Raw genomic sequence first — 24487 nt, forward strand, 5'->3', positions numbered from 1 at the left:
ATCATGCAGGAACTTACACTCAACCCACCTTCCCAGCTTCTCTTAATACTGTGTGTTCCTAAAAGGCAGAATTATTTGTGTTACTTCGCATTGGTGTCATTTCTAAAAGATATTTCTTTTTCTCAGATGCTCAGTGATTCCCTCCAGCTCTAACATAAGGTGACCCACATGAGTTAGTGTAGTTAACTAATAGGCTCAATGATGTGAGTAATCCCTGAATTCGAACCAACACCTTGATTGTGTTCCTTTGCTCAAATTGCTTTGGCTCCAATACCTTGAACAGCCTGTGTTAAAACCAGCAATTCCAACAGGCTTACTTGTACAAAGGCATGGAGTCTGTATCATATAAATGAAAAAGGAATGGAGGAAACATAGTGACCAAACTGCTACACTAAGATATGACAGAATCGTTTGTAGGCAACAAAATTATATTCTTGAATATCTAATAATACAAGAAAATGTCCATAATATGCTTATCAAATAGGGAAAAGTTAGAAAAGAACATGTATGGAACAATCTACTTTTTCTTTAATAAATAATACAAAAAATGTGATGGTGACATAAACAAGGAGAAAAAGATTGGTGGGATACACAACAAAAAGGTTAACAGTAGTATTTCTGGGTAATGGAATTATGAGTAATTTTTATTTTCTTTTCAAAATATATATATATGTTACCTGATTTCAGAAAAAAGAAAGTTCTAACAACAATTGAAATGTATAAAAAGATCACCAAAACCATTACAAAAGTACATATGAAATTTCTATGTGACGTCAGAGTCTGCTGAAAGTCAAAAAATGGACTTACTTTGTTGTAAATTCTGAAATTCAACTGTTTTAGTCAAATACGTTCTAAGATCTGTTAGGATTTAGGTTATCAGCTTCCCTCCAAAAAGTAATCCTACAAATAAATTTGGTGGAACATTTTAATTAGATGAGTGAGAAATTTTACAAAACCTCAAGTTGCTCTCTTGGGAAAAATTTTCCATTTTTCCAACTACTGGATAGTTATGCCAGAAAAAAAAAAGATTGAGCAATACATTTGTTCACTGGTTATCAGCATACTAATAACTGGTTGGGATTAATTCTATCACTAAGTCAAGGATAAAGCTTTACATAGTATCTGCCCTTGTGGTACCCACGTGCAACTTCCAGTGAAGTTTGCCTAGCACGTGGGCCAGCTCCTCAGATGAAGCCTCTTTTAAGTCTGTGCATCTGGGCTCCATGATAATCAGGTTCTTATAGTATAAATCCTCCTAGAGAAAAGGGTTCTGATTTTTCTTTAAGTAGTATCTTTGTGTTCTCCCCACTTAGGGTCCAAGTCAAACTACAAACTACTGAGTTTCCCCCACGCAACTTCTTCATCAGATCTATACAAAGATGTGGCCTGAGACCTACAGGTGTCATCCTAGATGGCAGGAAGCACCTAGATATAAAGTGACTTATGGCCCATCTGTAATTCCTCCTACTGGCCTTCTCGCACATGTGAAGAAAATGCCCAGGGAATTGTTTTGCATCAAGACAGCCTTACATAAAAGAAGAGAAAGGACACTGTGTTCTATTGCTTTTCTTTTGTCTTTTTTTCAGGCCCCCTGGGGATACGCACACTGTCAAAGACAGGGGAACCCAGTGGAAATCCACAGTGAAGGGTCAGAGATGACACATGACTTGTTAAGTCTCACTGCTCTGAGAGGTGGATCACAACCCTCTCACACAGTCGCAGAAACAATATTACAAACTGTGAAAGGGAAGTGCCCATTTGTGTATCCTGTGAACTGACACTTACATACGGCTTCTTTACCCTTTCATAATTTCTGGGCCAGTAGTCCTGATCATGCTATTTTTTACCCAGAATGTGTTTTGATTTTTTTCCCCTTGTTTTTCTAATGGGCCGATATGCCCACAATTACTTCATTAAAAGGCCACCTTGTTATGCTAGGCGCTGTATTTCTTGCTATGCTGGGAATTATGTTTTTTTCAAGCCACATCATCAGATCAAACAAGGCTTTGACAGATTTAATTTATTTTGCATTTAGATCATAAGCCTAAGGCATGGTCAGAGGCGGAAATACCAGTGCTACCCCTTACTTTGGCAGGCTTATTTTGATGACAGAACAAATATTCAAGTTGCTTCCTCATGAAAGGACCAGATCAGCAAAACCTCCGTGTGAGCATCTCAGGGTGGCTGTTCTCCACCATCCAGTGCTGCCAGGAGCCCACCTCTTAAATGTCTGGATTTATTTAAGGGCCTCAATTGTAAAGTTTATGGATAAACTGTGATGGTCCAGACGTGAACAATCAACCTGATGAAATATTTTGGGAGAGTGTTAAACTGGTTTGGCATGTTTACCCTGAAAAGGAAGAAATGAAGAAATAAGTCTTTAATTGCTCTTAAGCTAATCAGTAGTTGGTTTAGGTAAAAAAGAAAGGAAGGAAGGAAAGAAGGGATGGAGGGAAGAAAGGTGTGTCTGTTTCTGATCTAAGTTTGGGAACTCTGGGGTTTATATACCTCTCCTCCTTTTAACTTCCTTTTTTTCCTTATGTTTCTGACTGCATGCATGGAGTGAAGGCATCTCAAATGTACCTGTGAGGCAGATCCCATTTGCTTTCTTTAACCCCCATCCTTCTGTTCTTACCCTTAGAAGAACTACTACCATGCTCTCTCCACCATTTGAACCCTACAATCATTCACTTATTTATTTTAATTTTTGCGGGGGGTTTAATTAGGTTTATTTATGTATTTTTTCGGTGGAGGTACTGGGGATTGAATCTAGGACCTCGTGCATGCTAAGCATGTGCTCTACCACCGAGCTATGCCCTCCCCCAGGAACCCTATATTCAGAGGGTTTATAGCTCTCCTTGTTTTTAACTCTTGGCCTCAATCATCAAACCAATAAACTCAGTTTTATTTAGGGGAATATTCTGCTTTTTTTCTTCGTAACACTAGACTTTGTTTTCTTAGTGACAGAGAATTCTCAAATCACTAGTGAAAAGATGTTACATTTTGCTGGAACAACAATCAAATTCTCAAGACTACAAAGAGAAGATCTGATCACCAGCTCCTATTTTTAATAACTATCTGCAAAGACAGAAGTTTTCTGTGTTTGTTTCTGGTTTTTTGACTCACAGCTTTTTGACAGTGTTCCAAAGGACTTACTGTAGCTTCCTAAGATGAATGCCTTGCTTAAGCACTGGGAGAATCCAATTTAATAATAACTACTTGCACATGTTCTAATTCCAACATTTTCTGTTACTATCGCTTATTAATATGCTGCAGCATGACGTTTATGGCTGAGTTCACAGCAGTGTCCTTCCATGAGGCAATTACGATCACTTTCATTATTTAACATTCATTCTCTAGCCTGCACAAGAACAGTCACCCAATGTCAGTTACTCAAAACGAATCATATCTCTGCTACCAAATCAAAGTGAGCTCCTGTCTCGTGGTTCTTTGTTAGAGGGATCCGTTCAGCAGGGATGGGGATGCACTAGGACCCCGTAGGCTCCCGCCTTGGGGGTGAGGGGGCGTGGGTACCTGTACTGCAACACTACTCCATCATCTTAAATTTGTGACTCTGACGTCTTCTTTTGGAATAATTAGAAAAGAGGCTTATTTTGAACAGTTTCGATGAATTTGCTAATGAAAGTTAATTCTTGCTTGAAGAAATCCTGTAATAAACAAGAAGGACACTATTGGTGAGGAAGGAGACATACAAAATAGCCACAATTCTTGGATCAACCAAGTTTCCTAAGCAAAACACTGTTGCATCTAAACGGCCATAAAGAGCAGCAGAGTGTTCAATGCTTCTGGCATTTCTTGTACTTTCTGAAATGACATTTTAAAATATTTTAGTTGCTCTATTGAAGTTCCCAACTAGGGGCACTGGTAGTTGGAAATTAACTTGTCAACAGGTATTTGGCCTAGTAAATGGGACCCTCTCTATAATGAGCATTCCACTAGAAGAGAGGCTGCAGAGGACTTGTCACATCAACTGGAAATTTGAACTCATACAAAGAAATCATTTGCAAGCCTCTAGAAAAACTAGAGTATTTCCCGCATTAAGCCAGCGGTGAGGCGGTGCAGAGTCTGGCATTCTTCATCTGAAGGGAGCAGGCTGCCTTTCAAAACAGTGGGTATAAATCTATCATGGATAATAGATATTCTTTCAAATTCTAGCTTTAATTCCAGGAAAATGTTATATAAGGGATTAGGGAGCAGTAGGTGACTGTGGTAAAACCAACATAATAAATTAATGGTTTATCCTTTTCCTTTCAAAGAAAAGGAGACACGGGTCTCTCTTAAATTATGAATGACATCACTATTCAATTAAACTTTTAATGATTAAATACATACATTTTATAAAACTTATTTTTTTAAAATTCAGGGTTTTTTTCTATTTGGATAACACTTTTATTAACTTATTTGTAAGGGAAGCAGCAAACAGATTATGCTTTGACATTTAAAAAGCATTTAGACAGGAGGAATGACCAAGGTCGCAGAGCAGGAACACCCTGAGCTCACCTCTCCCCACGGCACACCAGAATCACAACTATTCAGAGAGCAGCAACTGATGAGAAGGACCAGAAGACTAGCAGGAAAGACCTACAGCTAAAGATAATAATCACAATGGCAGAGATTTTCCCCAAGGAGCAAGGGGTCCGGGCCCTACATCAGGCTCCCCAGTCCGAGGGTCCTGCACCAGGAAGATGAGCTATAGGTGTGAACATCAGTGGGAATTAATTCCTGGGGAGCCAGAGGGCTGTGGGAAATACACTCCACTCTTAAAGGGGCTGCACAAAACCTCATGGGCCCTGGGACCCAGCTGCTGATCCTGGGGAGCCTCCGGGAGAGACAGGCGGCAACTGGGCTCACCCTGGGCGCACAGACGCTGGCACATCCATTTTGGGGAGCTCATTCTGCCACAAGGACACTGGTGCTGGCAAGTGTCATTCTGGAATCCTCCCTGGAGCTTCTGAGTCCTGGGACCTGGCCCCGCCCATCAGCCTGTCGGCACTAGCACCGGGATGCCGCAGGCCACGCAACCAGCTGGGCAGGAGCACAGCTCACCCACCCACAGCACTGCTGCCCTAAGACCCTCTGAGCCCACAGCCACCCCATGATGTGGCCCTGTCTACCATAAGGCCCAGGACCCGGCCCCACACACCAGGGCAGGGACTCTAGCCCCAGGACCCCAGGACCCAGTCTCACCCACTAGTGGGCAGGCGCCAACCCTGGGATTCCCCTGGGCTCCGGCCCTGCCTGCCGGTGGGTGTGCACCCCTCCCAGGAGCAACACAGCTGCCCACAGCCTGCCATGCCAGGACCTGGCCTACCCACCAGCAGGCCAACACCAGTTCTGAGACACCCTGGGTCCCTTTGCCAGCCACCCCAGGATCCAGCCCCACCAACCAGTGGGCCAAGACCACCTATGGGACAGCCCAGACCCCATAACCAGCAGGGTCAGGAGCCAGGCCCACACACAAGCAGGCTGAAACCAGCTTTGGAACCACCAGGGCTGTGCAGCCAGGGAACCTGGGACCTATTCTTACCCTGGGCCGACACCAGCTCTGAGATACCCTGGACCCCTGGGCCAGCCATCCTGGGATCCAGCCCCACTCACCAGTGGGCTGACACCAGCTCTGAGATACCCTACACCTTGCAGCCAGCTGTGTTAGGAACCAGCCCCACCCAGGAGCAGGCAGATACCACCCCAGGCCCACCCCAGGCCCCAGACCTGCCAACCAGCAGGTCAAAACTGGTGGGACCTCCAGTTCCAGGACCGCCAGGGCTGTGCAGTGGCAGACACTGGGACCTGGCTCCGCCTATCCCAGGTTGACACCAGCTCTGAAACACCTTGGACCCCTCGGCCAGTCACCCTGGGATCCAGCCCCCCTCACCAGTGGTCTGACATTTTGGGACACGCCAGACCCCACAGGCAACCGTGTTATGAAAAGGCCCTGTGCACCAGTAGGCAGACACTTGATCCAAGACCTCCAGCCCCATGAACATCCACCCTGGATCCCAGGTCCGCCCACCAGTGGGCCAGCACTTGGCCCTGGACCCCCGAAGCTATACCCAGCTCATGATCCAGCCCTGCCTACCAGCTACCAGCAGCCTCTGCACAAGGCAGGTCTGGGTCGACCAATCAGACTGAGGTGGGGGTTGGGGGTACAGCCACGCATACCAGACAGACACAGGAGTCAGCCTGCCACAGCAGAAGGACCACACAGTCCACACAGGGGGCGCCCCAAGAGCATACAGCTCTGGTGACGAGAGGGGAGTGTACCGCTTAGATATAAAAGGCATCTCCTACCAAAGGCCACTTCTCCACAGTCAGGGAACGTAATGCACCTCCCAGATACACAGAAATAAAGACAGCAAATTAGGCAAAACAAAGAGACAGAAGAACACGTTCCAAAGGACAGGATAAAACCCCAGAAGAAGAACTAAGTGAAACAGACATAAGCAACCTACCTGATAAAGAGCTCAGGGTAATAATTGTAAAGATGTTCAAAGAACTTAGGAGAAGATTGGATGAGCAGAGTGAGAAGTTGGAAGTTTTTAACAAAGATTTAGAAGACATAAAGAAGAACCAAACAGAGATGAGGAATGCAACCACTGAAATAAAAAATATAGCAGAAGGAATCCACAGTAGATTAGACAATACACAGGAACAGATCAGCAAGCTGGAAACAGAAGAGAGAAAATCACTGATGCTGAACAGAAAAAAAATGTAAAAAAATGAGGACAGTTTGAGAGCCTCTGAGAGCACATTAATCATACTAACATTCACATTATAGGGGACCCAGGAGGAGAAAAGTTAGTGAAAGGGGCAGAGAACATACATGAAGTCATAAGAGCTGAAAACTTCCCCATCTCGGGAAAGGAAACAAACATCCAGGTCCAGGGGCAGGGGAGCTGGGAAGCCGATGCTCGAGTTCTAACAATCTCTCGTGGCAGCTTGATGCAATGGGCAGGCTCTGAGGTCACCTTCAGGAAACTGCTTAGAAAACTATTCAGCTTAACATATTTCAACAAGGGTGTGGAAACGGTTTTTGTTTGTTTTAATGCAGGAAACAAAATAATCAAAATAAAATCATTATTATTAAGTATTACTAATAAATTATTTAAAATAATAATTAAAATGTATGTATGAATAAATATACGTGTGTATATATACATACACATATATGTATGTGTATATATGTATATTTATGTATATATACACATACATGGTGTGTGTGTAAGTGTGTCCTAAGACAGAAAATTATGGCTAAAAGTACCAGTCTGCAGTGAGGTGTTCAGATGCACAGGACAAAAATCTACCCCTTTTCAGGACGTTGCTTCTCCATCTCATAAATAAGAGTAGTCAGTGTCTCAAGCAAGCCTAGTCAAATTCTGGAATAATTACTGCACTTCTGGCCCCTCAAAAGCAATGTAAGCTAATTGGTGCTGAATGGAAAGGTGACCTGATTACATAGGAAAGTGTCTGAGGTCTGACTCCAAGTCTAGTCTCAGTTTGCCGCTCTGAGCTGTGTGACTGGGGATAAGCTACTTGTGTCTCTGAGTCTCTCCTCTCTCCTCCGTAAGGTGAAGGGAATGGACTGTCTGGCTCTAAGGTAAGGCTAGACGTTTGTTGTAAGGGAAACAGATTTTTCGTGTCTGACTCGCCTTCTCTTCAAGGACCACATCAGGTCAGGGCAAAAGTGTTACTGTGCTTCTGGGCTGTTTCATGACGTGTTTGCAAAGGTGTCCAAGAACTGCCCCCAACTTTCTCTTTGCAACGTTATTTTCTACACACCCTGAACAGCGTCTACAGCCAATGAACCTGGACCACCTGCTGCGGTGGCAGCTGGTCACACTTCCCCAGGCTTTGTTCCCAGCACTTTCTCCACCTCCCACATCCCGTCTCCCTTTCCTTCAGCATCCCCTCAGCAAGCCTTCCCTGAATACTCCTGTCACAAAACGCCTCCAGCAAGTCACTGATCACAGGCCTGCTTTTATCTTCGTGTTGTAGGCATGGCTTCATCTCCTGACCACGTGGAATGTTACTTTGGAGCAGAGACCATCTCCTATTCACTTTTGTATTACCCAGAACACCTCATGACAGGTACACAGTGAGGGGGTAACATGATGCAAAAATTATGAGAAACAGCTCTGATGTCAGACAGGCCTGCATTCAAATATCTGTGGGACCTTGGTTGAGTTTCTCAACTTTGCTAAGACTTCTTACCTGTGCTGTAAAATGGGATATTAATTCCTACCTTAGTATAATTGTTATGAAGAGAAAATAAAAAGTGTGGCATAGTACTGGAATTATTACTAAAATGCCTTCTAAATGAATTAGTGGACCAAGAGATGAATCAAGTGTGAATGACTTATAAGATCCCATCTGCAGATATTTTTTTGCTAACTGGACATCTTTACCTAATCATAGGAGTAAAACACTGTTTTCCCCTCAACTGTTTCACAGCCAGGGTGTGGGTACAAGTCTGCTCAATATCTCAGTTTCTCCCGTGGAGGTTTGAATTTGGCAAATGCTTTCCTTTTCTCTGCTCTGCCTGAGGAAGGTATGCAGTGAAGTTCACGGTCAAGAAACTGAGATCCTGAGGCTGAAACAGCTGAAAGCAATTATTTATATGGAGTGACTTATACCTGTCCCTTTATTAGAAAAATTCAAAATTAATAATGTTCTGATGATCTTACCAATATATAATCTCAATCACTAAATCCTAGAAAAGGAAAAGATCTATAGTACAAGTGTTATTAAATTAAAATTATTGAAATACATTACACAAACTAAACCTTAAGCCTCAGTTCTATTTAGGGCTCAAAAAGTGCCCCCTCTTTTTCCGCTCACACACAGACACACTTTCTTCTCAGTTTTATTCCTTGTATTCTTTGAATGCAGATCACGGCTAAAGTCGTATCAGGCGACTATGGGGTACTTAGCCAATCTCTCATATCTACCCTCAATTTCCTGTAGCATTTATTTCTAACATCTCATGGAATTGTGTTTAAACAAACATCAAATGTTTTATCCACCCCCTTAAGCTCTGAGTATTTACACCATTAATATATGTGATGGTAGCAGTGAGTTAGGGCAGAGTACAGCCCCCATGTATCGTAAATGTGGATTAAAATCCATTCCTTCTCATGCCTGGTTTCTTCAAGGTTAAGCCCATTTCTTCTGAGGCTGCACTTGGCCTCAGAAGCTGCTCATTCTAGAGTAACTCAGAAGTTGACAGATTAGTCATTCTGTGGGCTTTTGAATAATGCTGACTCTACTCAGTGGACGTCAACTCCTTATTCCACATAATATATTTGCCGAGCTCAGGAATTAACACCTGATTTGTTCACGTTATTTTATGTAACCACCTCTTTGGTTCAAATGAAAAAGATTGCCCAATTGTCCACCATGTGTGGGAATGGACTCCAGGGAACAGAAGATAATCTGAATTATCCAACAGAGCTTGGAATTTAGGATTATTACTCCTTGCCCTCTTATCCCTCCAAATTCCATAAACATTAACATATAATGAACACACACATGATAAATTAATTTTAAAAAGCATTAAAAACAAAAATTTACAAAAATTAAAGCTGAAAACAATAATCAATTAAGGAGAAGCAATGATTGAGTTTCCTTTTATCATTTCAAAACCAATGGGCAATGAAAATCCTCAAGTTTTTTCTTGATGCATAATTTATTATTCTAGCTTCAGTTTCACACAAATAATCAATGTCAAGTACTATTTATAAAATAAATGTGCCAAGTTAAAAGAGAAAAATTTGTAGGACACATAACTGACAGGGACATGCCAGTTCCATTACCCTTGGTGCTGGTCTGTGTGAAAGTAGAGTGGTAGATTTTTCACTGTATCAGTTTTAAATCATCAAATACAAATTTAAAAATATAATCTCTACTAAACACAGTGTAGCACACCTCTTCAATTTAACAAAAACTAACAGAAGTAAACAAATGCTCCTATCTCTCCTAAAATGGCTGGTTTTGAGCCACTCAAGTTTTTTCTAAAACAAAACATTGAAGAAGAAAATTCAGTAGTACACCTCACCACTACCATTTCCCCTCTCACAAAAGGAGTTTCTGACTTAAGCGCTTCACCTAACGCTAAAGCTCTGTGTTAACATGATTCTTCAGCTAAAAAACATCACGTTTAAACTCAAGGGGGAATTCATAGACACGAATTTCTTATGAATGCGTAAACAGATAGGTTAGTTGCCATAGCAACCAAGAAAACGTATCAGGTCAAATACTTTGCTGGCAAATGTCCTAGTGATCTTTCAAATACTGTCTTTTTACACAGCTGAGATAAACAGGCTGCGGAGTCTTCTGTATGATAAAACAAATGCTGATGCCTAAAAACAGTGACCTCCTGAGAGGGTTTTCACAATTCTAAGCTTGAGTAAACACCAGTAGTCACACCACAACATAGTGAATCCTACACCAACTGACCTCGGTGCTCCAGAAATGACGATGCAACGAAAAACCAGTGGGGAAAGGAAAATCTTAAACTGCAGCCACTGCAAGAATTAAATCATTTACTAAAAGAAGTAAGCCCACTAATGATTTTCTTAGAGAAAATAGCCAGAACATGGTACAAGAATATATAATATAGAGGTAGGCCACCATCTTGTAGGAAAGAATCTCAGTATCTGGAAAGTGTTGGGGGAACGTATAGCTCAGTGGTAAAAGTGCATGCCTAGCATGCACAAGATTCTGGGTTCAATCCCCAGTACCTCCATTAAAATAAATAAGTAAATGAATAAACTTAGTTACCTCCTCCCCAAAACAAAGAAAACCAATAAAAATAAAATATTTTTTCTCTTTAGAGAAAAAATAAATAGTACTAAAGTTTTTGAGTATCAAGGAAAAAAAAAATCTACCATGATAATTCACCTGTTCATCTGATCAATAAAGAATTTCTATTAAAACATGCTCATCAAATATTTTAGAGTTATTTCTGTAGAATACAGATTCTAGATTTTTTAGCTATCAAAACTGTTTAACTATTCTGGATACTCTATATGAATTTAACTGTGCTAAGTGAATTTATTTTAAACCTGTACTATTTTTGTGTTATTAATGCCATTAGTATTTCTATCTTTCACAAGACTACTCGGACATTTTTAAAGGACAATTGCAAACATTTAAAGGAATGCTGGTAGTCAGCATTTGTCATACAGCTCAATTTGTGTTTTCTTTAGTAAAATAAATGTAGATTGGATCAAGGAAAAACCCCCAAATATCTGGAAAATGTGTTTATTTCCTAACTTTCAGAACCAACTTAACTTCATTTTGTCATATATTAATATACTATAAAATTCCTCTAAGAATTCATTTATAGAGTTGTGTATGACAGACAATACTCTTGAAAATAATTCTGATTATAGATCCAGCTAAATGGCTTTCAAGACAAGACAACGTCACTGTAAACGCACAAACATAAACAGTAGTTTATCCAGCACAATCGTCAGAGAACCAAAAATTAATACAGGTTTCGGAGGCACCACTGAAGCGGGAAGAGCAAAAGCTTAGAGCATGTATTTTTCACCAAAAAAGGAACATTTGAAAATGCCTCTGTGGATTGGTCAGCCAACCAAAATCTATATTTAAATATAGATCAATTTTAGGAAAATGATTCTACACAAACTACACTGATTCCCTGACAACAAATTCCCCAAACCTCAGCCTTAGGGCTTTAGAAACACAGGTCATCAAAGTACGCCTGCCCCGTGCTTTTGTGCCCATATTCCTGTATAATCTTTTAAAATCCCCTCCTTACATGATGCTGTCTCTTGGCATCAGTATGCGTATAGAGTTACAGAGGAACCCGATGGCCAAATTATTCTTAGCCAAAATACAATGCTATTTTATGCAATCCTGAGACCCGGTTATAGGCTCACCAATGGTGAACACAGATATTATACTAACTGTTAAGGAAGTTTCTCCGTTTTAGAGGGCTCCTCCAGGAAACCATAAACACTCACCGTAGGAAGTGCTTCATGGTGCCTGTTTTGATTATCCAGGTGTTATCCAAACTGTCCTCGAGGAACTGCTTCCAAATTTGCCTTTGTCAAAGTAACTGTAAGCTGTGAGGAGAAATTAGAGAGGCTTACTGTTAATGGGGTGGGAAAGCCAAATTTCTACTTACCTCAGTGAAGCAGATAAGGTGTTATGGACCCAGAATTTTATTAACTGAACTGCCCACACAGCAACACATTCACTGAATGGAGATTCCGGCTAAAGCCTTTCCCTTCCTAATGAACACAATTAGTCTTTCATTTTAAGTCACTGCTGGAGAAATGGTTAGGTTCATGAGCAACCTTTTCCATGGTAAACTCTTCCTCTGCTTTGCACACTGCTGTTATATCTTGAAGAGCAGTATTTGTAAGAAAAATAAAAATGAAGAACCATTAAATTAACTATCCTGATTTCTAGGTATCAGATGGTCTTAAATCTGGCAGCCTCAACCTTCCAGAAGTACAACTCAGAAAATAACTAGAAGAAATTGGTAACGTCATTAAGCTAAAAAAAAAAAAAAAAAAAAAAAAAAGAAAGAAAAAAAATGCCGATGAAGAGCCAAGTACTCCAAACAAATGAAGGATATGCCCCTGGTCCCATTTTTGGGGGCACTGTGACTAAAACAGTAAAATGATATATTTGTTTAGCACATTTCAGTTTACAATTTGCTTTCACGAAATCTACAATAACTGGGCGGTGTGGGGAGAGGGCGGTTTGGGGAGAGTGTAGCTCAGTGGTAGTGATGCATGAGATGAGATCTGGGTTCAATCCCTAGTATCTCCATTAAACAAACCAACCAAATTCCCCCCCCCCCAACAAAAAGAAGAAAAAAATCTAGAGTATCAAGTTATTGGTCTTCTTCCAACAAGAAGGAACACCAGAAGCTGCCAACAAAGCAGCAAACTGGGATGAGATATCAAGAAACAGACTAGAAAAGAGAGAGTGGCTGGAACCAATAACAGGATGACATCACCTCATGAAAAAGAGACAGATGGACATCAACTGCAGCAAGGTGGGGAACTGAGTGTGTAGACAAATGGCTTAGGGCAGAGACACACTTATCAACTAGAACAGCCCAGGAACGTGGGCAACTCAGCCAAAACAAAAGCCAGTCTTTTCTTTTTTTTAAATTGAGGTATACAGTTGATTCATAGTCTTACATAAGTTCAGGTGTACAACATAGTGGTCCACAGTTTTCTAAGGTTATACTCCATGTGTACTTACTGTAAAACATTGGTTAGATTCCCTGTGCTGTACAATACATCCTTGTGGCTCGTTCATTATATACATAGTAGTTTGTGTCAGTTAATCCCCAACCTTTATCTTGCCCCCCCTTCCCTCCCCCTACTAGTAACCACTAGTTTGTTCTCTATATCTGTCTGTTTCTTTTTTTTTTGTCATATTCATTAGTTTGATTATTTTTTTGGATTCCACATATAAGTGATATAAAACGGTATCTGTCTTTTTCTGTCTGACTTATTTCACTAGGCATAACACCCTCCAAATCCATCCCTGTTGATGCAAATGGCAACATTTCTATTTTTCAAGGCTCAGTAGGATTCCATTGTACCTGTATACCACATCCTTTGTATCCATTCTTCTGTTGATGGACACATAAGTTGCCTCCATATCTTGGCTACTGTAATTAATGCTGTTATAAACATCAGGAATGTTGACTAAAAAATGCACAACCTAAAAGTTGAGAGTTAGTTTTATTCGGTGGACATTTCTGAGGACTTAAGCCCAGAATACAGCCTCTCAGAAAGCTCCAAAGAGGCAGGGGAGGAGCCACAGTATACAAGAGTTTATGCAACAAAGACCAGGTAGCTGGAACATCAAAAGATTACTGTTAATTAAAGAAAACCAGATATCTCAAGTTAAGAAATTTAGTGCTTTTCTATGTACAGAAAGGTGCAAAGTCTAGGCTCATTGAAATCACTTCTTTGATATGTACCCAGCTATCTAGGGCCAGTATCCTGTTCTTTCACATCCTGAGGTTCCTCAGGGTGCAGTGCTACGGGGGGAGGGGGGGGTGGCAGAGGCTGGGTTGCCCACTTGTCTCCATCCTAAGTTCCCTCCAGCTCACTGTCAGGGGCAACCATAGTGGCTTGATGGCCACAGCATCCTTTGTTTACTGATACGGCAAGCAGTATTTTTCATTCGTAGGTGCATGTATCTTTTCAAATTAGTGTTTGTGTTTTTTCAGATACATAATTGGGAGAGGAATTGCTGGGTCATATGGTGGTTCTATTTTTAGTTTTTCTGAGGAACCTCCATACTGTTTTCCAGTGGCTGCACAGACTTACTTTCCAACCAGCAGTGTACGAGGGTTCCTTTTTCTCCACATCCTCACCAACATTTGTAATTTGCGTTCTTTTTGATGACAGCCATTCTGACATGAGTTGGTACCTCACTGTGGCTTTTATTTGCATTTTTCTGATGATTAATGATGTTGAGCATCTTTTCAGTGCCTGGCCATTCGTATGTCTTCTTTGGAAAATGTCTATTCAGGTCTGTTGCCCATTTTTTAATCAGGCTATTGGTTTTGGGTTTTGGTTTTTTTTTTGATGTTGAGTTAAATGGGCTATTTATATATTTCGGATTAACCCCTTATTGGTCATATCATTTGTAAGTATTTTTCCCCATTCAATAGGTTGTTTTTTTGTTTTGTTGATGGTTTCCTTTGTTATGAAAAAACTTTTAAGTTTAATTAGGTCATGTTTGTTTACTTTTGTGCTTTTCCCTCCTTCACTTTAGGAGATACATCCAAAATATACTGCTATGGTTTATATCAAAGAGTGTTCTGCCCATCTTTTCTTCTAGGAATTTTATGGTTTTCGGTCTTACATTTAGGTCTTTAATCTATATTCAGTTTAATTCTGTATGTGATTTGAGAAAATATTTTAATTTCATTCTTTTGCATGCAGCTCTTTTGTTTGTTGGGGATTTTGCCAGTCTTTTCTTAATACATAGCTGTTTCTGTAAATATTTCATGCATGCTGGAAAAAAACTACTACATAATCAACTTAAGATTGTGGTTGCTTCTGGGAAAAGGTTTTAGGTTTGGGAAAGGGAAAAATGGCCTTCAATTTTACAAATGTTTAATTTATTAAAAAGCAAAATAAAGGGGAATGATTTGTTCATTTTAGGTAGTAGAAATGTATATTATTCTTTGTTTTTTTGTGGCTTTTTAAAATGAATCCAAATTTTAATTAAAAAGTGTTAGTGTCTACCCAGAGCCCAGATCACGGTTTCAAATACATTCTCCAGTTAAATGAACCAGGGCTCCTTGGAAAAATGTCTGATTCTAGGGTTGGAGTTGGAAATATATAAGGTGGGTCTGAAGCATCTTCTCGTGCCAGAAAGTAAGGAAGTGCTCAAAAGACAATCAGGAATATGTCAAATAAACACAGGAGCCAACTGAGAGTTCCCAAAGGCCAGCGCTGGAACAATCTGAGTAACAAAATAAATAAAGTAGTACTGGATTATAACTCAAAGTGTAAAGTAAATATCCATGACTCCACACTGATGTAAATAAATGACTGAATAAATAAATAAGTCGGGAGACTGCATAAATCTTCCATACAAAAGAATTCCAAATAATTTATGCAGATACGCTGCCCTCAAGGAGGTGGAGCATAACTCTTTACCCCTTAAATGTGGGCTGGACATACGAACACACCTTGCTTTATTGTGCTTCACAGATACTGCTTTTTTTTTGGACACACTGAAAGTTTGTGGCAAGTCTATCAGTGACATTTTCCCAAAAGCACTGGATCACTTTGTGTCTCTGTGTCATATTCTCGTAATTCTCACAATATTTCAATCTTTCTCGTTATTACTATGTCTGTTAGGGTGATCTCTGACTACGATCTTTGATGTTACTATTATAATCGTCTGAGGGTACCTTGAACCGCCCACATGTAAGATGGCAAATTTAACTGATAAACGTTGTGTGTGTTCTGACTGCTCCACTGCCCCACCATTCCGTCACCTCTCTCCTCCTCCTTGGGCCTCACTACCTGAGACACAGCAATATTGAAATTAGGTCCATTAATTACCCTACAATGGCTTCTAAGTGTTCAGCTGAAAGGAAGAGTCACACGTCCCTCACTTTAAATCAAAAGCTTGAAATGACTAAGCTTAGCGAGGGAGGCATATGGAAAGCTCAGGCAGGCCAAAGGCTGGGCCTCTTGCATCGAACAGTTAGCCAAGTTGTAAATGCAAAGGAAAAGTTCTTGAAGGAAGTTTAGTGGTACTCCAGGGAGTAGTGTTCTATTGGAAAAAGATGCCATCGAGGACTTTCACAGCTAGAGAGGAGAAGTCATGGTCTGGCTTCAAAGCTTCAAAGGACAGGCTGACTCTCTTGCTGGGGGCTAATGCAGCTGGGGACCTTAAGTTGAAGCCAGTGCTCATTTACCCTCCCCAAAATGCTAAGACCCTTGAGAACCAGGCTAAATCTACTCTGTCTGTGCTCTATAAGTGGAACAACAAAGCCTAGATGATAGTATATCTGTTTAGTATGGTTTCCTGACTCTTTTAAGCCCACTGTTGAGACTTTCTGCAAGAAAGATTCCTTTGAAAATATTACTGCTCATTAAGGGCACACCTGGTCACCAAGAGCTCTGATGGAGATGTACAATGAGATTCATATTATTTTCACGCCTTTAACAAACCTCTATCCCATAGGCCATGGATCAAGGAGTCATTCTGATGTCTGAGGCTTCTGATTTAAGAAATATGTTAGTAAGGCTACAGCTGCCATAGACAGTAATTCCACAGTGGATCTGGGCAAAATCAACTGAAAACCTTCTGGAAAGGATTCACCATCCCAGGTGCCATTAAGAACATTCATGATTAAGGCAGTTAGGGAGAAGTTGAGTCCAACCCTCGTGGATAACTTTGAGGGGTTCAAGACTTCAGCAGAGGAAGTAACTGCAGATGCGGTGGAAACAGCAAGAGAACCAGAATCAGAAGTGGAGACTGAAAAACAGATGTGACTGAACTGCTGCAATCTTATGAGACGTAAATGGAGGAGGAGCTGCAAAGGAAGTGGTTCCTTGAGATGGAATCAGCTCCTGGTGAAGATGTTGTGAAGACTGTTGAAATGACAACAAAGGATTTCAAATATTACGTAAATTTAGTTGGTAAACCCACGGCAGGCTTGGCGAGGACGGACAATTTTGAAAGAAGTTCTACTGGAGGTAAAATGCCATCAAACAGCTACAGAGAAATCGTTCATGCAAGAAGGAGCCAACTGATGCACCAAACTTCACTGTTGTCCTATTTTAAGAAATTGCCCCAGCCACCCAGCCTTCAGCAACCACCACCCTGATCAGTCAGCAGCCCTCAAAACGAGGCCAGAGCCTCCACCCGCAAAAAGTCTGACTTGCTCCAGGCTTGGAGGATGGTTAGCATTTTTTAGCCATAAACACCTTCTAATTAAAGTATATACTGTTTTTAAGACATAATGCTATTGCAAACTTAACAGACAATGGTATAGTGTAAACAATGTTTATGTGCACTGGGAAGCCAAAAAGATCCATGTGACTCGCTTCACGGCATTGGTTTGGAATCAGGCTGGCAGTATCTGTGATCTGTGCCTGTAGTGGCTTCCTGAGTAGAGTACGGGATGGGGGAAAATGAGAAACTGTAGAGTCGAGAAACCTGGCAAATGTTACCTCTGGTAGGTGGTCAAAATTGATATTACAGTGATAATTCATGTTGCTAGTTTATAGCCCTGGTCTGATGTGACAAAATGGCACTTTAGGAAATGTAGCCCCAAGCTGTAAAGTTGCTAGACCCACAAGGGAGGTGGCTGTCCCTTCTCTCAGGTGCTGGCCTGACATGCGCGCACGGACTCTGCCTGGCCACCTCCATGGAATCCTGAGAGTTCTGGCCCAGCGTCTCGTCATCCAGGTTCAGACCAAAGTGCACATGACTTAGGCCCTTCTCTGCAGGCCTGTGGGCTTGCAGTCAACACTGCGTGGAGGGAAGATGCAGGAGCTGAGGGGTGGTGAACAGGCAGGACTTGTGAGCCCCTACCAGGACGAGCCGGGTGCTAAGCTTGGGCCAGCTATTAGAATACGTGTTTGGGAAAGGGTTGGGCTGAGGAGGGCGTTGGTGTGTTAGCATGTGAGATTCAGTGTTTGGGATGCTGGGTGAATACGAAACCAGGAAGATACACAATCGCGGTAGTACGACTGTCAGAAAGTGTGTCACAGAACTGGAGATGAGGTTTGTGAATACATGAAAGCCACCAACCACTAATGTTCATCTTTGACAAAAGTGATAAAACTCTGCGCTTCCTCGGAGCACCAGTGAATTTCAGATTTGGAGGGGCAACAACTAAATCATTTTAAAAATGAAAAAAAAAATGGCACTTTACCTCTGTGGTCTTCCCTCTTCCCACCCAGATTAATCATGATAAACACATCAGACAAGCTCCCAATGAGGGATATACCGCAAAATCCCCAACCAGTACTCCTCAAAGCTCTCAAGATCGTCAAAAACAAGGGAAGTCTGAGAAGCTGTCACAGTCAAGAGGTGCCTAAGGGGACGTGGTTACTAAATGCAACGTGGCATCAAGGATGGGATCCTAGAACAGAAAAGGGACATTACATTAAAAAACTAAGGATATCTGAGTAAGCATGGGTTTTAGTGAATAATGAAATATCAACAGTGGTCCATTCGTTGGGACAAATGTGTCATATTAACGTAAGATGTTAACAACAGAGGAAACTGGGTGCCAGGATAAGGGAACTCCCTGTACCATCTTTGCAACGTTTCTGTAAATCTAAAACTATTCTAAAGTTAAAAAAAAATATGACAAGGTGTTAGCGCTCACTCTGCTCTAGACACAGAGGTGGGCACTAGGGATACAGAGGGAACAAGACGGGCATGACTTCCATCCTCCAGACCCAACAGCCTCGAGGGAGAGAGAAGAGGACGTAGAAAAACAAAAGATAATTAACCACAATATCACAAGTGGAAATAAATGCTGAGAAAGTGAATTTGAGGGCTACCTTAGACGTAGGGTTCTGGGGGTTCCCCCAGATAGCACATGCAAAGTCCTAGAAGCAAGAGAATACACAGCATGAGGAGGGGAAAACATTTAATATGACCTCGTGTGGTGCTCAGTGAGAAGAACAGGCAAAACAGAGGCACAACATGGAAAGGCAGTAGATAAACAAGATTATACTGTACAGCACAGGGGAATGTATACAAGATCTGGTGGTGGCTCATGCGAAAAAGAATGCGACAATGAATACAGGTATGTTCATGTATAACTGAAAAAGTGTGCTCTACACTGGAATTTGATACAACATTGTAAACTGACTATAAGGCAAAAAAAATTTTTTTTTAAAATACGGAAAGGCAAGACAGGGTCAGATCACTGAAGAATTTGTATGCAATATTAAAGATTTTGAACCTTATCCCATGACCAGTGAGGAACTAGTGAAAGTTATAAACTGAGATGTGACATGATCAGAGTTCTAGTTTTAAAAATGTACTCTGACAGCAGTATGGAGAATAAATTAGACTGCGGTGAAATTTCTAAGGTTATTAAGATCATCTAGGCAAACATAGTAATGGCAGGATAAGGCAATAGACAGCGACAGAGTGTGATGGATTTGAGAGATATTTAGAAGAGAAAATCAATAGGACCTGTGTTAACTGATTGATTGGGGGGTGGCAGTGAAGGAAAAGGAGGAGGGAGGGCATAATCAAACAATCAAACAATTATGCGCATGTTTATGTCTGGCAACTAGGTAGACAGTGGAATCTTGCCCTAATATAGGGGATTCTGGAGATCAGATTTGGGGTCTTGGAGTATTTGGACGTCTTCGGTGCATTTTGAATTTGCAGGGTGAAGTGGGAGTGTGGATATACATGGATCTGACCGTATTGGTATTCATTTCTAGTATTTTTATTTTCTCATTTTTACTATTTCCTCCTCTAGGGTAAAGGATCATTTTGTCAAGTGAGGAATCACTTAGGGACTGTTTAGGTAAACTCCAGCAAGTTGTGACCTGAACTGGGGCACTGACAGTGGTGACGAAGAGAAGTGAACAGAGGTGAAAAACACTTTGAAGGAAGAATCAACTGGACTTGCTGGTTGGGGGGGACAAGCGAAGGGAAGGAAAATAATGATTAGTTCTAATTATCCATCCCCCAAAGAGGAGCCACCAAAAATGGCTTTGGGTGTAGAAGGAAGCCTTTCCAAAAGGCCGTTTAACTCACAGCTCATTGGGTATTCATTAAATAACTCCTCTAAATGTTTTCTGTAGAAAAGCAAAAGGAATTACTGATTACTTCATTTTTGAAATGTAGCTTTGTTTTAAAGAAGGCACACTTGTTAATGGCCTAATCACTGTTAACTAGAAAATCTGCATAAAAGAATATGGAACGAATCATAGTTGGCGTGCAACATACGATACTCCGCGCCACGACTGATAAGAAAGATCCTTTGAGCCTCTTTTCCACGAGCGGCACTGAGCTGACCTACTCCTCTGTAGGCCAAAGCAGCTTTGCTCAAATGGCTGGGCAGGGCCTAAGCTCGGGGAGAATCTGAATTTGCTTTTTGTCTGCACAGCACCCTAAGGAAATGGTAGCCCTGAGAGATTTCTCAAGTATTCTGCACACCAGCCTGTCGACTTTAACTTGATGAAATTTCATGTTGCCTTGTTTGTATCCGTCTCACGGATTGAAAAATGCTGATACGTATTAACTTTTTTTTGAATTCAGATTTACTGAGGTACTACTTACATCAAATTCACCCTTTTTTAGACGGACACGAGCTCCAAAGCTAGTGCTTCACAGCACAAGGGGAACGTGGAAACTGCTCTGGGTGCCGTCCCTTCCCTGTAGCTTCCTCTCTAGAAGGAGTTTTTAACCCATGGTGGATATCGGAATTACGTGCTATACTTTAAATCTCTCCTATTGTTCTGAAATGATCTACGTCATGTTCCTTTCCCCTCTGGACTACACGCTCCTCCAGGGCACCAGGGAAGCCCCAGGGCCTGACACAGTGCCTGGAACATTGAATGCTCAATGCAGATTTGTGGAAATGAACTCTGCATCCTTCTAGAGAAATGCACTTCTTCAACAGCGCGATTCAATAACCGCATTAATAAAACACACTAAAAATGCCCCCCTGGAAGGAAAAAAAACCCTGCAGGTATTTAAAACCAAAATAAAGAATATAGTCATAATCCTGGGTTTCCTGACCCCGTCCCCTTACCTGTAGTAATTCCTCTCCATGTGTGCAGGGATAGTGCCCTGACCTGTTCTGAAGAGAAGGATCAAATGACTGCACTTGATGGATCAAACACCTCCAGAGTTCAATTGACACTTCAGTGCTGTGTGCGGGGCTTTGTGCTCCTTGTATTTTTTCTTTTCCCAACTGGGAGGAAAGGGGCAGCAAGGACTGGTCTGCTGCTTCTGAAAATTCATCCTCTCACTTGGCACCAAAGAACCTGCCCTGCCTCCTATGAGCAAGAAGCCCCCTGAGGCTCTTTGTAAAGTATCACCGGAGTGACCCTACCTCTTAGAAGCCAATCCGCCTATTGAGCATCCCAGGGAAGGAGAGACTCAACTATACGGAACAGAAGTCCTTTCTTTAAAATCTTAATCCCTACATGAGATGAAAAAAGCTCCTTTCTATGTAGTCCTTCAGATTCTAACTGACTGTATCCCCGGTAACGACCAAAATGCTTGTGGACCCACAATGTTTATACATAGATAAAAGACAACCCACAAAGTAAATATTGTTCCACTGTTATAATTTGCCTAACTTGGGATTACACTTATTTTTAACATTGTCACAGAGAACATTTTAAAATAAAAATTTAATTTAAAAAACTAAATCTCAGCCTAAGGTTTTGTGAATAATAGCTAACATTTTCAAAGTGTTTACCTTATGCCAGGGAACATTCTAGGAGCTTTTTATATTAACTCACTGAATAGTCATCCTATGAAGTGAGTAATAGTCATTATTCCCATTTTACAGCTGAGAAAATTGCAGCACAGAGAGGTTAAGCAACCTTTCGAGGTCACACAGCTAATACTGGCAGAGCTGGGGCTCAAATCCCCACAGCCTGGCTTCTAAGGCATTGCTATTAATCACTCTCCTGTGCTGCCACTGGAAAACACTGAGGTAACGTTCTGGATTGACATAAGGGTGTGTATTCAATTCAGACAAAACTGCAGAGCTGGGAATAATCAAGGCCTGGCTGTCTACCTGCCCCTCAGAACTTATGTTCCTCTGGAAGCCAGCTGGGGGAATTTTTGAATAATTAACCTCTTTCCTTTCTTGAAGCAAATGTACTACTAAGCTGAAAGGTTTATAAAGCAAGTTTTATGGGAAGAAATTATACAACAGAGCCAAAAAAGGATGAATTTTGTTTTCTTTCTTGAGGCCACATTTCCTAGAATACATGAATCATTGGCAGCATTATACTGAAATAACATAATAAAAATACCTCCCCCCATGTACATGTAGTGTTCCCTTGGGTGTAGAAAACGTAATGAAATTCAGGAGCCTGCTCCACTGTGCTGTTTGCGCGGTGATTTCATTCTCCCCAGATTGTCCTTTGAGTCACTGGTCATCGTGACGGGGTCTTCAAGTCAACGTCTCCCCTTGTCCTGCTTTCAGTCTACCTCCACATGTTTCAGTTCTCATAATACATACACCTTTCCCCCTTTTGTAGATGAAAATATTCATTTTGCCTTTTTTTTTACTATACATAAAATATATCTAATGGCTGGTAAAATATTCCAAATCTACCTAGGAGATATATACTAACTTGAATGAGTTTTCTTGTATTCATCAAAAAGCAAGATAAATTCCAATCTCCTTTAGATTTCCCTAATAGCTTCTTATTGTTTGTTTGGTTGGTTTTGGTCTTTTTTTTTTTTTTGGCTTCTTATTGTTTTATTTTCATGTTACAACATTTCCAGGAGAAAAAAACCAATCAAGTGGGTCAACCTCAAAATACAACTTGCTGAAATTAACAATAATCAGAAGATGAAAACACATTCTGCTGCCCCTTCCCCGGAATCTAGACTAAAGAGAAAGTTTGGGCAGCATTTTTTTAGCAGCAGTGAAAAAAAAAATCCATTTAGCAGCTGACAGAGGGGTGCGCACATACATTTACCACACTGCAGATGCTAAATTCAAGATTAGCAATATCAAAATTATGTCACTAATTTAATGTCCGCTGTTCGAACCAGTATTCCCATTTGCAGTGAAAGAAGAATGAAAACAATGACATGTTAAACCATAAGATTCATAAATAAAAACTTGTCTAGTTTTCTCCCCTAAGAGGAAGATTGAGCAAAAGCTGCTCTGGGTATCAGAGGAAAGCCTGTGGCCACCAATTCACTTCAATTCCATTTATCCAGCATCTTCACTGTACTCTGTCACTTTAAGTATTTACTAAAAGTAACTGAAGAAAAATTTCCTGATGACAACGATAAACTGCAAGTAAAGGAGCTCAGCCCATGTGGAAATGGCAGTCTCCCCACTGAACGGTCTCACAGTATGTACTCGTACCCTGCCAGAGTCAAATGAAATCACAACGGTGACATCCCTGAATCAGTCAGGCGGGCAGAGATTTGCAACTCTTCTGGAAACAGATACAGGCCTCTCTTTCCCCATCCCTTCTCCAGCAACAGCTATATCTGGGTGGAAACGGTAAAATGAAAGAGAGAGGCGACAATTTTGACAAAGGCCAAAATTTACCGACAAGATCACTGAAGCCAAGGTAGTTTTAAGATGCAATTAATTCAACTCACAGGTCCCATGAATTCTCTGTTACGCTCTGTGTGTTTGCATGCCTGTGGGTGGTTTTCAAGAACTTGAGAAAGTTCTCCAAAACAAGCCTGAAGCGCGTCTCTGTGGGCACATCAGGCAAGGGCGCGGGTGGTTTGCGGGGGAGGAGGAGCCGGTTAAGTCCCCGGCAGGGTGAGGTGCCGGGCTCTGGCTGAGCCCACCCACAAAACAGAACAAGGTCAGTCTTTTTAGATCAGGTGGGTCAAGTATCAGGTTCAAATTATGCAAATCAATAGGTTCTCAATTAGCAAATTCAGAAAATGGCCAAGTTTGCATCAAGCTCCTTATTTTGTCAAGTCCTAAGAAACACGGTTATCAGTGCAAGGGAGCCAGAGACAGACGAGGAACTCAGTCTTCAAAGGATGTCCTGCAGTCGGACTTACCATGTGAAATGAGAAGGGGAGAGAAGGGGATGTGAGCAGAGGAGAAAGAAAAGAAAATTCTCTAAGGCTATTTATGAGCATCTGAAACATGCATAAAATGCAAATTTTTACTTAATATAGGTATGCACATGAGGCCAGAGGGGAAGCAATACGGAAATTTACTATTGGAGAGAACTGGAAAATCTTTCAGATTCTGCATTCACATCTCACACACGCTGTCCGG

The 24487-nt window shown here is 41.3% G+C and overlaps 1 protein-coding gene across 6 annotated transcripts in view; it reads right to left on the reverse strand.

Annotated features, from left to right (window-relative positions):
- The window catches only part of ELMOD1 (ELMO domain containing 1), a 75599-nt gene that overhangs the window by 37094 nt on the left and 14018 nt on the right, over positions 1-24487 (reverse strand). For 3 of the 6 annotated variants that reach the window (XM_015250897.3, XM_072953932.1, XM_072953935.1), the window contains one exon: positions 12012-12113. In XM_015250897.3, coding sequence (XP_015106383.1) covers positions 12012-12028 — 17 coding nt within the window. In that variant the 5' untranslated portion in view covers positions 12029-12113. Of the gene's footprint in view, positions 1-3534; positions 3669-6844; positions 6942-12011; positions 12114-24487 lie in introns of those variants that run through there. The other 3 variants (XM_072953936.1, XM_072953933.1, XM_072953934.1) reach the window with 2 other exon arrangements.

The sequence above is a fragment of the Vicugna pacos genome, chromosome 33 (assembly GCF_048564905.1).
Source record: "Vicugna pacos chromosome 33, VicPac4, whole genome shotgun sequence".
NCBI lineage: Eukaryota > Metazoa > Chordata > Mammalia > Artiodactyla > Camelidae > Vicugna > Vicugna pacos.